This window comes from Lagenorhynchus albirostris, chromosome 19, assembly GCF_949774975.1.
Source record: "Lagenorhynchus albirostris chromosome 19, mLagAlb1.1, whole genome shotgun sequence".
NCBI classification, from domain to species: domain Eukaryota; kingdom Metazoa; phylum Chordata; class Mammalia; order Artiodactyla; family Delphinidae; genus Lagenorhynchus; species Lagenorhynchus albirostris.
Genome location: NC_083113.1, coordinates 8,825,602 through 8,839,122, shown reverse-complemented (window position 1 = coordinate 8,839,122; position 13,521 = coordinate 8,825,602). Strand labels below are relative to the sequence as shown.

The following is a 13,521-nucleotide window of genomic DNA, read 5'->3' as shown; positions in this document are numbered from 1 at the left end:
TCCTTCCTCAGACCTTCAAGTCCGAGGTCCTTGTCCCCTTCTCCCTCGGGGCCCAGAAGCCCACTACTCCGGCTCTACCCCTCAGAGACACCAGCGTAACAACCTCAGACAGAAAGTTCTTGACTAAAAGTTCAAAGTTTTAATCCAAATCTGGACAAGTGTTGGGAAAATCAAACTTTGGCCATAGAAACCCCTCCCCTTCTAGGCCACCTGAGGGGACCAGATCACGCCTCCAGGTTCCCGGAGAGGCTCCAGATCTCCAGGGGGTACCTCCAGGTCACGCCCTCACTCTCTGATTGGTTGCTACGTTTAGGCGGGTCAGAAGCTAGACTGCAGCAGAGTGACTCGAAGAGGCCACGCCCCCTCGTCTTGGGTTAGGGCGGGAGGGGCGATCCCGGAATCCCACGTCGGCTCCCAGGAGGCGGGGCCTGCGCCGCGCCCACTACCTCTGCGGGAGAACCCCAAGGAGCGGGAATTGGCAGCTGGAGGAGATCTTGGGGGGGAGGACACCTGGGGCGGGGGCTCTGACGGAGGCGGCGGGGCAGGGGGAAGAGGGTCTCCTCGAGACTCCAAATTTCCACCTGGAGAGGACGAATGGAGTATGAGAATGGCAAACTCTGGGACCCAGAAGTCCAGACTCCCCCAGGCCTTTCCTCTCAGACCTAGGAGTCCGACTTACAGCTCCCTCCTCTCCCAGACCCAGAATTCCTGGACCCTGGGCCCCTCCTTCCTGGGATCTAGAACTCCCAAGCCCTGTCCAGCTCTCTCCTCATAAAGATAAAGGATTCCTCAGACCCCTACCCATCAGCACCTACGATTCCAGGCCTCCGACTCCCTCTTCCCTAAAACCCAGTAGCCCAAAGTCCCCAGCCCATTCTCACCTGTCATCATTCTGTGCCACTGCGACGCCTCAGTGGCCAGGGCTTGAGAGAGGCTGAGAACTCGCTCCCGGTGCCCTTCGGATGTCGGCAAATAAGGGGTGGTGTTCCTTGGACTAGAAAGAAAGAGATTTGGGGAACTTGTATAATTAGCCAGTACAGTAAGGACCACAGTGACCCGCGTGTCCTTCTGGGAGTTGTAGTCCCTAGCACGTGTCTCTAAAGGATTTTAAACTGGGCGCGACCCTCTTTTAAAAAGCCCGCGTGCATTGTGGGATTTGTAGTCCGGTTGCCGGAAATTTTCTCAGATTTCCTGACGGAGGGGCGGAGTTTGATATAGACCAAGGAACTGCAGTTCTCACTGCGAACTAGGGCTTTCTGATTCCTCAGGAACTCAAGCGTCTCTAAAAGATTCTGCGATCTGTACTTTAGTACTCACGAGTACTCAGGAGACATTAATAGCAATGCTACTCTCCTCCCCTTTGCTAATTTCCCTGCTCCTTGCCCCGATCTCCAATTCCTTACCTGCTCCAGGACCCCGAGCTTCTAAGCCATTTCTGGGCTCCTGAGTGTCCCAAGACAGGCTGCAAAGGAATTGGGGCATTAGAATTCCTCATCTGGAAGTCCTCATGTTCTCATTTTGAGGGTGAAGGGGTTCAGAAAGGGGATAAAACTGCCCCAAAGACACTGCCAATTTTTAACTTTACTTGAGCTCCTGGAAAACAAGAAGAGTTCGGAAAATCACCGCCCCCCCTTTTGCATTCTGGTAAAAGGCTTACTGCAAAGAACCCCTCTTCTCCATATGACTTAGATAAGACTAATGAAGTAAAATTGCTATTTTAAGGCAGGACAAGAAAAATTAAACATAAAATTCTCTCTGTGTGCTTGTGTGTCCTCCCTCTCTCCCTAATGTGCAGTGTGCATCTGCATTACACATTAACCAGAGCTCCTCAGAGATGGCAGTGCCTGCTCTATCGTAAAGATCATTTTTCCCCCCTTTCTTCCGACACTACCAATGTAACTTCTTAAAAGAACAGTATTCTTTTCCAACTCTGTAGATCACGGTGATTTGCTGCTGGCTTTGTATGTTCTTCCCTAGACTATGTATCCTTGGTGAACTTTTTATGTAAAAATATCAGTATGTCATTTTTTTAAAGTTATTATTATTTTTTACATTTATTTATTTTATTTATCTTTTTTTTTTTTTGGCTGCATTGGGTCTTCGCTGCTGCCCTGGGCTTTTCTCCAGTTGGGGTGAGCAGGGGTCACTCCTGTTACGGTGCGCGGGCCTCTCACTGCTATGGCCTCTCCTGCTGCGGAGCATGGGTTCTAGGTGCATGGGCTTCAGTAGCCATGGCACGCGGGCTCAGTAGCTGTGGCACGCGGGCTCTAGAGCGCAGGCTCAGTAGCTGTGGCGCACGGGCCTAGTTGCTCCGCGGCATGTGGGATCCTCCCAGACCAGGGCTCAAACCCGTGTCCCCTGCATTGGCAGGCGGATTCCCAACCACTGCGCCACCAGGGAAGCCCATCAGTACGTCATTTTGATGTACGATCCTTTGTCTGGAAAATGGATGTGAGTGTGCCTTTTGACTTCTAACACATGGAACAGTTCTCAGAGCTGTCTGAGAGTCTGTCTCCCAGGTTATAATCCTGTTTCGCTCAAATAAAATTCCCTTTGGATCTTGTTAACTTGTTTTTAATAGAATTTTTGTCGACAAGATTCACAGTTGACCCCCCGCCCCACCCCGTTTACCTGTGACAAGGCCAGAAACAGACCCTCCAAATTCACATTCCTTTTGTCGTAAATGATTAGCTGGACTCTTTGTCCCCCCCAAACTAGCTAGACATAGAGATAAATGTTTGGTGTTCAGCTGACTTGAGATGCTCCCTGTTTACAAAAACAATCCCAACTGTAAAATTACCCCACTTGTCTAATTCCTTCCTAGAAAAGTTTAAGATGAAACCATCCATGGGGAACTCCCTGGCGGTCCAGTGGTTAGGACTCCACACTCTCACTGCAGAGGGCCTGGGTTCAATCCCTGGTGGGGAAACTAAAATCCCACAAGCCACTGCACAATGGCGTGGCCAAAAAAAAAAAAAAAAAACCCACCAACAGCAAACCAAACAAACAAACAAAAAATACCGTCCTGCCCGGACCACTCTGATCATTGGATCTGGAGTCCTCTCCCCAGCACCATAACATGAATAAAATCTATTTCCTTACTTGATCAATTTTTCTTCTTTTCTTTTTTTGCCTTTGACAACACATAGTAACTGAAAAGGAAAATTGGGCTTCCAATCCAGACCCGTGACCCCCACCCCCTCCCTGAGGAGGGAGAACGCTGGTGAGGTGGAGATGTTGTCTCTGGCCCACCCTGTCTTCCACTGGTAAGGGAGGCAGGATGCTGATTTCAGCACAGGTACAGCGGGGTAAAATCTGGAAACCTGTTCTGGGTACGGAGGAAGGAAATATCCCCATTTTACAGAGAGGAAAACTGAGGCTCCAGCTAGGAACTAAGAACCCACTGCTGCTTCACCGCCCCACCTGTTTCCCTCACTTTTTGTTCCGCGTCAGGCTGGCGTCCGGCTGGGGAGAGTGTCCTCCCCAGAGTGAGGAGCCGGGGGGAGGCTGGGCGAGGGAGAGGCCGACCGTACTCCTGGTGTCTGCGCATTCTCTCCAGTTGCTCCTGAGCACTCATCCGGGGCCGGGCCAGGGGGACCTGGAGAGATGAGAAACACCGCGATACTCCAACCTTGGCCTCCGTTTTCTCTCTTCCCTGAACCTCTCAGCCCCCTGCCTTGCCCTTCCCAATAAGTTCACCCCCGCTCTCGAGGGCTACTTCTACACCCGGAGCACAGGCTGTCCCTCTGCTGCTCAAGTCCTTCCATGGCCCCCAAGTGCTTTCAGGACAAAGGCATTGGAGGCCCCTTGTGGCCTGGTCCCTACCCACCTCTCCAGCCTCAACTCCATCAGCTGCCCTGTTCAAACCCGAAGCCCCAGACTGACAAACACCCACACTTCCCTGGACAGATCAAGTCTCTTTGCAGTGGTAGTCAGGACTCCGGGTTGCTTGTGATTAAAAAAAAACAAAACAAAAAAACCTCTGAATCAGCTTTGAAAACATTAAAAGGAAGAATGAGATTTATCATGTAACTGGATCGTCAGGAGGATCACTTTGGGTTTGTCTGAGGGAGGACTTTACAAGCTCTCTCGCGCCCTCAAAACCAGAGGGAAGAGACACACAGGGAGACTGTCATGTGACAATGGCAGTTATGCTGCCACGAGCCAAGGAGCTTTACCAGAAGCTACCAGAAATATGGTTCTGATGACACCTTGATCATGATCACTTACTTATAGCCTTAAGAACTTAAAATGCAACAGGACGGAGATAAATCAAAGGGGAACTTGAACTTGAACATTTGGAACATTCGCAGCCTATGTGTATTGCAAGGAAGCTTGTTCTGATGGGAACACCAAGGGTGTGTCCGTAAAACCATTTGCTGAGACATTAGGCATGTGATGGTGTGTGGATCCAGTAAACCAACTCAGCAGAAAAGATGCCAAGTCAAACTGAAGGGGACAGAGATGGGACAAAACGAAGGAAGGCCGTCAGACATCTGGGATGCTACAGGCAGGAAAGTGGCCAAGAGAGCTTCAAACGTGTTATCCTTCCAGAAAGGGGGTCATTTGGACACAGACATGCACCTAGGGAGAACGCCACGGGACAACTGAAGTTATGATGCCACAAGCCAAGGAACGGATCTCTCCCTAGCTCCTTCAGAAGGAGCCTGGCCCAGGACTTCCCTGGCGGTCCAATGGTTAAGGCTCCAGGCTTCCACTGCAGGGGGCGCGGGTTGGATCCCTGGTCAGAGAACTAAGATCCCACGTGCCGTGCAGCGCGGCCAAATTAAGTAATTAATTAAATTTTTTTAAAAAAAGGGCATGGCCCGACAACACCTTGATTTCAGACTTCTAGCCTACAGAACTGTAAGACAGTAAATTTATTGTTTAAGCAAAAAACAAAGGGGATGGGGGTGGGGAGAGAACTCTCCACTGCAGTCTCCAACTAGAACATTCTAGGCAGACAGCTTAGATCTGTTGCTATTGTAGGACCAATCACTGCAGTTTACTCTACGTGACTCTGATTTGGTCGATCCTGAGTCACATGCCCACCTGTTAGATACATCATAGTCCCTGTAAATTGACCCTATGTCATTTATTTCTTCATGGCAGGCCAGACCACTGACCCGAAAGCCTGCTAGGGCCAAACTGAAACTTTTACACATCCCTTGTTTCAAAGATAGCTCAAGTAGACAGATATTTTTAGCCACTTAGAGCCTGCCTGTTTTGAATACTCCGTGAAGTTGTACCCAGCATCTGCTAGCCATAGGTAAGATCAACCTGTAGCTATAAAAGCCCCCAACAGGGGAATTCCCTGGAGGTTCAGTGGTTTTAAGGGCTCCGCGCTTCCACTGCAGGGGGCACGGGTTTCATCCCTGGTCGGGGAGCTAAGATCCCGCATGCCTCGCGGCGGGACCAAAACAAACAAACAAAAGAAGCCCCCAACAGGCTGCTGCCCTTAGGAGCTCTCTGACCCAGAGACTCCCCTCTGTGCGGCTAATCACATCACCTAGACCCTTAAGTCCCTTCTCTAATCTCCTTCTCTTCTGGGAGTTCCCTTGTCCCGCCCCCCCGCTCCTCCTCCTGGGCAGTGGCCCCGAAGCAGTAACCTCTGGAGGATCTAATGCTGTCAGGGACTTTTCCCACAGGCAAATCTGTCAGTGTGGACCAACTAAAGCTCTGTGTGCTACTGCCACCTAGTGGTCATATCTTTTTCCTTGATCAGCTCTGAAATACCTAGAACCTTACACCACCCCGGGATGCTGGCCGCGGTATGGCTGAGGGAGGAGCTATTCTCAAGATTAAGCGTTATTCGGTGCAGCTCCAACAATCCATGTCCTTTATACACACCACTAAGAATAAAGTTCCTCTGCTCCTAAGAAAGGACAGATTGATTACTTGGTTTCCACGGATAATAAGGAAGCACCAAAAATGCTTTTAAACCTATTCGAGGGGACGTCCCTGGCTGTCCATCGGTTAATACTCCGTGCTTCCACTGCAGGGGCACAGGTTTCATCCCCGGTCGGGGAGCTAAGATCCCGCATGCCTCGTGGCACTGCCAAGGTGCGGGGGGGAACCACCACCACCAATTCGAACAAGGAATTGTAACTGGCATCCCCGGAACCACGCTCCTGAAAGTCAGCCAATCAACGATGGCGCCGCGTTTCTGAAAATCAGCCAATCAACAACAGACACAAAGCTTCCGCATCTTAAGGTCGAATATACGAAAGTCCACCGGTTTCCGAGCTCTACGCCATATGACATCAGCTCTCCGCTTTGCTCAGAGCGACTGTATCTTACAAGAGGTCTGTCTTGCTTAAGCAAGTAATAAATTCAGCTTTGTTTCCGATACAGAGCTGCAGCTTCTTTATCCCCTCCATGCCTTTGCGTACATAGCCTATTCCCTGTTTGGAGTACTGCTTCCCGCATGGCCAAACTTTTTTCATTCATCCAGACTCACCTTACCTAACATTTAAAAGGCTTCCCAATGCTCTGAGTCCCCCTATGAAATGGCTCAGCCCTGTCGGATTTGTATGAGGATTGCATTCATGCCTCTCCCCCATCAGACTCCAGCATCAGGACTAATTCATGGCAGGGCGCCCCCAACACCTTCCACAGGGGCTGGTCCCTAGAAGACCAGTATGATGAGCAAATAAGGGAAGTCGGGATTTCTTCCTCACTGGCCAAAGTTGAGGGAGAAGGGGCGAGATAGCAACTGCTCTTGACACTCTGCTTGGATTGGTCAGCTGCTGATGGCTTAGTGGGCATCGGAGTGGTCCTACCAAGTCCAGCAGCCATACTTTTCCTGCCGGACCCCTTTGCCAGTTTCACGATGGGGGAAGCCACAGAAAAATAGGGGTTGTGATGCAGAGATTCACTACGTGGCAAACTCAGAAGGGTAGGTCCTTGAAAACAGGGACTGGTCTGGGGACCTCGCCTTGTAGAGCCTGGCAGTCAAGAAGGGTCTGAGGAATTCGTGGACCTAAATTGAACAACCTGCAGTTGGCAGATGGCATTCCAGAGGTCAGAACGCTGTGCTCCCAAGTGACCATGTGCGGTTGTATGGGTTGCTTACTGCCCAAGGGCTAAGCCCTCCATTGACCACGCCAGGTTCCATCCACGCAGAAGGGGGAGCCTGTCTCTCATTCACAAAAAGGCATTCTGTAGGCTAGCAGAAGCCCTGGCTTCCTAAATTCCCACCTCAGTCTGGACATTTGCACTAGCTGTTTCCCTGCTTTGCCAGGGATAAATTCTAACTCAATCTTTAAGGTCTGTCTGCCTCCAGGAAACCATCCCCAACATGCCCAGGCTGCCTGGGAGCTGTCCCCTGAAGTCCCCCAATGCCTCATGCGTTCCCCATCTCAGCACACACCTCCGCCTGTTCTGATAGTGCTTGTGTCTGAGGTTCCTGATGCCTGGGATCTGGCCTGATTCAGTTCAGGAACCCCAGTGGCTGGACAAAACCCAGTCCACAAGAGGCCAAGGACCACCCCAGCACCAATGAGAATGGCAAACTTGTTGGCTCCACCTTCAAAGTCAGTTCCCCAAATTTCTTATCTGTCATTTCCAAAAAAAAAAAAAAAAATCTGAAACTGACATTTGTTTTTCTAAATCGGTGCCGATATGCACCCAGTGTTTGTGATGTGAGGCATCGCCTGAGTCACACCCATCGGGCTTCTGCCGTCAATTGCAATTTTCTTGCTTTGTATTTTGTTTTGTTACTTACGACTTCTAGTTTAATTGCTCTCTGAAGGTGTCAAAAAGAGCCAAAGATCGCCCCAAAGAGAGTGAAAAGAAACAGAAGCATCTGTCACTTCCAAGAGCTCAGAAAGTAGCATCACGTCAGGAACAGGATTGTGGAGCCTCTACAGGGACATCTCGCTAAATAGGACCCTCAAGATGTGATGTGGCATAAACAGAAAGACACGTTGCAGAAGTTTTACTGGGACAGTGACACCAGGAACTGATGACAAGTAGAGAAACTCTGCAGAGGACAAAATCTGAAGATCCGGACCCTGTGTTCATGAGGAAGTAACTGGATGCCCCTGAATGGCCTTTGGTCATGAAACAAGCTAGAACATTCCATGAAGACCAGAACATTGATCATGAGCATCAGCTGGCAACACTAAAGAAGTATGTGATGTAAAATATCTTAATTCCTGGGTGGCAGAGCATCTGCAGGTCAGAAATTACAATTGATGATTTTCCTAAGATAACAGCTGATGAAAACTGAGTTCTGAAAAAAATGTATACGGTGGATCAAAGAGCTCCATAATGTCTCTGTGCTCCTGTAAAAATGTCACCGAGGGAGCTTCCCTGGTGGCGCAGTGGTTGAGAGTCCGCCTGCCGATGCAGGGGACACGGGTTCGTGCCCCGGTCTGGGAAGATCCCACATGCCGTGGAGCGGCTGGGCCCGTGAGCCATGGCCGCTGAGCCTGCGCGTCTGGAGCCTGTGCTCCGCAACGGGAGAGGCCACAACAGTGAGAGGCCCACGTACCGCAAAAAAAAAAAAAAAAAAAAAGAAAGAAAAGAAATTGTGGCATCTCTACATACAGCTTGTAACAATAGAATTTCACACTCCGTGAAGAGCAAGGATAAACCACCCACCGCCTTAAAAAAATCAAAAAACAAAAACTGCATGCTGGTTGCAGGCATCAGGAACCCAGGACATTTTCCTCAGAAATAAAAAGCGCCTGGGGAAGAAATTGAGACACAGATGTAGAGAACAAACGTCTGGACACCAAGGGGGGAAAGTGGCGTGGGTGCGTGGTGGTGGTGGTGTGATGAATTGGGAGATTGGGATTGACATATATACACTAATATGCATAAAATGGATAACTAATAAGAACCTGCTGTATAAAAAAATAAATAAAATACAATTCAAAAAGATAAATAACTCTCCAAAAAATAAAAAAATTAAAAGCGCCTGATACTTATAAGCTATTTTTATCCCCCTGACTCCATTTAAGTAATTCATTGCTATTTTTTTAACTTGACATTTAAATGGTGATGTTATTTATAGCTTTTATCCCATTTCGTATGCATATTCATACATTTTATTGGAGAAACGGTAATGTGTTTGCTTAAGTGTGCTGCTGCAGACATGGCAGGCGGTGTTATAGAACGCACAGTACACAGTATAGACACCGAATTACTAGAATCTGCAAAACTTTGCATTTTAAACAACATCTGGTCCCAAGGGTTTTGAACAAGGTTTGAAAACAGCTATATCTAGAATCCGACTCTGTCTCGACATCTCCACTTTTTCTAACCTAGTGCAAACAACTGTTCTCTCCCCGCTGAAATAGCCCAGTCACCTTCTCACTGGTTCCCTGCCTCAGCCCTTGTTCACTGTCTGTTCCCACATGTGGCCGCCAGAGGGCGCCAGTGCCCACTTACAGCATCTCAGTGCCTGCTCAGATACTCCATGGCTCTGGGCTCACCCAGTGTCAAAGCTAAGCCCTCACCTTGGACCACAAGGCCCAGCACGATCTGCCCCTATTACCCCTCTGTCCTCATCAGCACCCCTCTCCCTCTTGCTCGGTTACTCGGTTACGGCCACACTGGCTTTCTAGCTGCTCCTCCAACACGCCAGAGTCTTCTGCCTCGGAACCTTTGCAAACACTGTTCCCTTTGCCTCTAATGCTCTTCCACCAGACATCCCCAAGGCTTGCTCCCTTACCTCCTCCGGGTATCTGCACAAGCGTCACCTCTCCAGAAGCCTCCCCAGACCAAGCCATTGACAATTGCACCTCTTCTCCAAGTATCCCAAATCCCCTCACCGTGTTGTTTTTATTTAGCACTTAGAACATATAAAGTAATTTATAGTAAATTATTTATTACCCGCCTCTTCCCACTAGAATGTCAGATTCATGAGAGAAGGATTTTTTTTTTCATCTTGTTCACATTTGGGTCCTGAGCACCTAAACAGCTCTCTGTGATAGAACTTTCCCGAATGATGGAAATGTTCTATATTTTCACTGTCCAACAGGGTAGCCACTGGCCACTTATGTCTCCTGAACCCTTGAAATTTAGCGAGTGAGAGTGAATTTTTCATTGTATTTCATTTAAATTCATTTAAATTTAAATAGCCCCATGTGACTACTGGCTACCTTATTAGACAGTGAAGAGGGTATTTAATAAGTATATATTGAATGAATGATTGATAAATGAATGAATGAATGAAGTGCTTGCTCTAAGGCACTACTTTCAGGCTTTATGGGCATCCATCTACTTTGACTCTTCACATCAGCCCTAGGTGGTAGACACCGCTATGAGCTCCATTTTGCAGATGAGAAAATGGAGGCAGAGAGATTTCATAACTGATCCAAAGTCACACAGCTTAGAAGTGGCAGAGACAAAATTCAGTCCCAAGGCTCTTAATAAATCTCGCTGTCTCTGCTCTAGGGTGTGGCCTTAAAACTCTTCTCTCCCAGATGTTCCCCAAGAGTGGGGACAGGGGGTCCTTCCTGTGGTGGTCAAAGGGTTACAGTGGACCTGAGGAGGCCAGATGGACTGCCTACCTTGGTTCCTGGCTGTGGGGAAGGGGGGCGGCGACTCTCAGGGCTGGAAGCCCGGGAGACCCTTGGAGATCCAAGACCTGGAGGAGTAGAATGGGACTGGTGAGGACCAGGAATGCCGAGCAAGTCCCTCCCCACTCCAGACGCTTACCTGACCGAGGGCTGGCAAGCTCTCTGTCGCCCCCTGGGGGCCGCCCCCAGTCAGCCTCAGGGAACCGGGGTAGGCTCAGTTCCAAGGACTCAGGCAGGCTCTGGAGAGGTCAGGAAAGGGGAATAATAATTATCATTACCACTATAATTACCATTTTCAAGCACTTAGCAATTGAGACACTGCATAAGTAGGATTAAGATTGAAAACCAGGAGCCAGATCTGGTTTCCAAACCTCAGCTCTGCCATTTTTTTTGCTGTGTGACCTTGGGCAAGTTACTTTACCTCTCTGTGCCATATTTCACCTTTTGGTATGAGGATTTTAACCTACAGCTTTTTTTTTTTTTCTTTTTGGCTGCGCCAGGTCTTAGTTGCAGCACACAGGATCTTTTTTGAGGCATGAGGGATCTTTCCTTGTGGCACGTGGGCTCTTCATTGCAGCGCGCAGGCTACTCTCTAGCTGTGGTGCACAGGCTCCAGGGCACGTGGGCTCTGTAGTTGTGGCGCGAGGGCTTAGCTGCACCGTGGCATGCGGGATCTTAGTTCCCTGACCAGGGATCAAACCTGCGTCCCCTGCATTGTAAGGAGGATTCTTTACCACTGGACCACCAGGGGAGTCCCTGATATGAGGATTGAATTGATACGTGTAAGGTACTTAGAACAGTGCCTGGCACATGGCAGGGCATTATACGTGTGAGGTTTTATAATGATTATGCATCTGGCACGGTGCTAAGTACTTTACCAGCATTATCTCATTGCATCCCCTCGGTAAACCTATGAGACAGCTATTATTATCCCTATTTGATATATGGGGAAACTGAGGCTCAGAGAATGAGGTCAATGACTGATGTCACAAAGATAGCAAAGCTGAGATCTAAAGCCAGGTCTCCCGGATACATGATCTGATGATCGCCTACAACCATTGTGGCTCCTGATTCCTGACGGCTTACTCTGTCAGGCACATTCTAGTCACAGTTTCTCCTTCTCACAGTCCCCTGCAAGGTAGGGGTTAAGATCAGCGGTGTCTGGTAAATGTTTAACAAATGCCCTCTGGGAGACATGAGCCCTGGTTTGTAGCATTTGCCAGTTTCCACGGTGTAAATACTCCCACCGTGGTCAATTTCAAGCTACCAACATGACATCACTGAATGTGGAGTTGAGAAGAGAGGCAGGCAATTGGACCTTGGGAGGTGTTGGGAACTGGGTCCAGCACATCACTGGACAATGATCATAGTACAACGAATAAGGGAACAAAGGCTTCCAGAACTTAGGATACATGCCTGAGGTTGGTTAGCTGGTCAAGGGAGAGAGAAAGAGGGGAGATGGTAATGAGCTGGGCCAGGGGCAGATGGAACAGGAAGCTGGGGGTGGAGAAAAAGGTGAGTCTCACCTCCCTCTCTGAGGACTCCTTGCCTTGGAGTGCAGGGGATGGGGAATCAGGGTCCGTGTGGTGGGGTGGTTTCTGGGGGCCCCCCAGACCTGCCAGTGTGTCTTCCACCATCCACAGTTGTTGTTGAGCAGATGCTCTGTCCTGGGGAGAGGAAAGGAATTTGTTACTCAAAGGTGGGAAAATGCAAGGAGGGTTAAAGTTGATAGGCCATGGAAAGGGTCTGAAATTTCCATTTAGATATCCCACTTACCCATTATCATTTATCATAAACATTGTCTTTCTGTATGGCTCTGTAGTGTTACCTCTGTTATAAATAGGTGACCATATAAATAGATGTGAGTCTGTTTCTGAATATTCTATTCTTTCCTTTGTTCCATTTGTCTAATGTTGTGTCAATACTATACTGCCCTCTTATTAACTGTAGCTTTACAGTCAGACTTGATTGATATCCAGTTGTGTCAGTCCTCCAGCTTTGTTTTTGCAGGTTGCCTTGTCTACATTTGGCCTTTTGCACTTCCAGATAGAATTTAGAGTCAGCTTGTCAAACTCCACATAAAAGCCATCTGGATTTGTATTGGGATCGAATATCCCCACTGGGGAAATCACATCTTTACATGAAAGCCCTCACCACATAAAGATGTACCACATCTTTACATTAGTGTCTTTCCTATCCACGAACATGGTACATCTCTCCATTTATATCGGTCTTCAATTTTTCTCAATGACATTTTGTGGCGTTCAGAGTAGGTGTCATGCATGTCTTTCATTATATTTCTCCCTAGATATTTAATCTGTTTATGTTAATTGTAAACACTATTGTTTATGAATATTCATTTTCTAATTGTTTGTTATTAGCATACAGGAAGACAAGTGATTTTTGCATGTTATCCTTGCATTCAGTTACCTTGCTGGATCGGCTCATTCTACCAATCTTTCTGGAGATTATTCTAGATTTTCTACATACCCAGTTTTGTCATCTTTAAATAAAAACAGCTTTGCGTCTTCCTCTTTGGTCCTTATACCTTTAATTTATGTCTCAGACTCCCTTGTACTGCCTAGAATCCCTGGGACAATGCTGACTAGACCTAGGAGGGGCTGGGGGTCTGGATCCTGGGTCTGAGAACTTGTCTTATTCCAAATACTGGGGAAAAGTTTTCAACATTTCACTGCCAACAATCATGTTTGCTGGAAGTTTACGTTTCTTATAGATGCCTTATCAGACTAAGGAAGTTGATTTATATTCCTACTTTGCTGAGAGATTTTATCATGAATGGATATTAAATTTTTAAAATGTTTTTCCTGCATTTATTGAGATGACCATGTGGTTTTTTTTCTTTATTTTATTAAATGTAGTGAACTACATGAACTTATTTTCAAGTGTTAAATTAACCTTGCATTCCTGTAATAAGCCTAATTTGGTTGTGATGTATTTTTCTTTTCATATATTGCTGGTGCTAAGGAAT

The 13,521-nt window shown here is 47.9% G+C and overlaps 1 protein-coding gene across 6 annotated transcripts in view; it reads right to left on the bottom strand.

Annotated features, from left to right (window-relative positions):
- Nucleotides 1-116: 116 nt before the first annotated feature.
- The window catches only part of PLEKHA4 (pleckstrin homology domain containing A4), a 31,053-nt gene continuing 17,648 nt past the window's right edge, over nucleotides 117-13,521 (bottom strand). For all 6 annotated transcript variants that reach the window (XM_060131527.1, XM_060131529.1, XM_060131528.1 and 3 more), the window contains 7 exons: nucleotides 12,059-12,199; nucleotides 10,672-10,771; nucleotides 10,524-10,600; nucleotides 3,437-3,598; nucleotides 1,404-1,462; nucleotides 882-994; nucleotides 117-581 (listed from right to left, as the gene is read on the bottom strand). In XM_060131527.1, coding sequence (XP_059987510.1) covers nucleotides 319-581; nucleotides 882-994; nucleotides 1,404-1,462; nucleotides 3,437-3,598; nucleotides 10,524-10,600; nucleotides 10,672-10,771; nucleotides 12,059-12,199 — 915 coding nt within the window. In that variant the 3' untranslated portion in view covers nucleotides 117-318. The remainder of the gene's footprint in view (nucleotides 582-881; nucleotides 995-1,403; nucleotides 1,463-3,436; nucleotides 3,599-10,523; nucleotides 10,601-10,671; nucleotides 10,772-12,058; nucleotides 12,200-13,521) is intronic.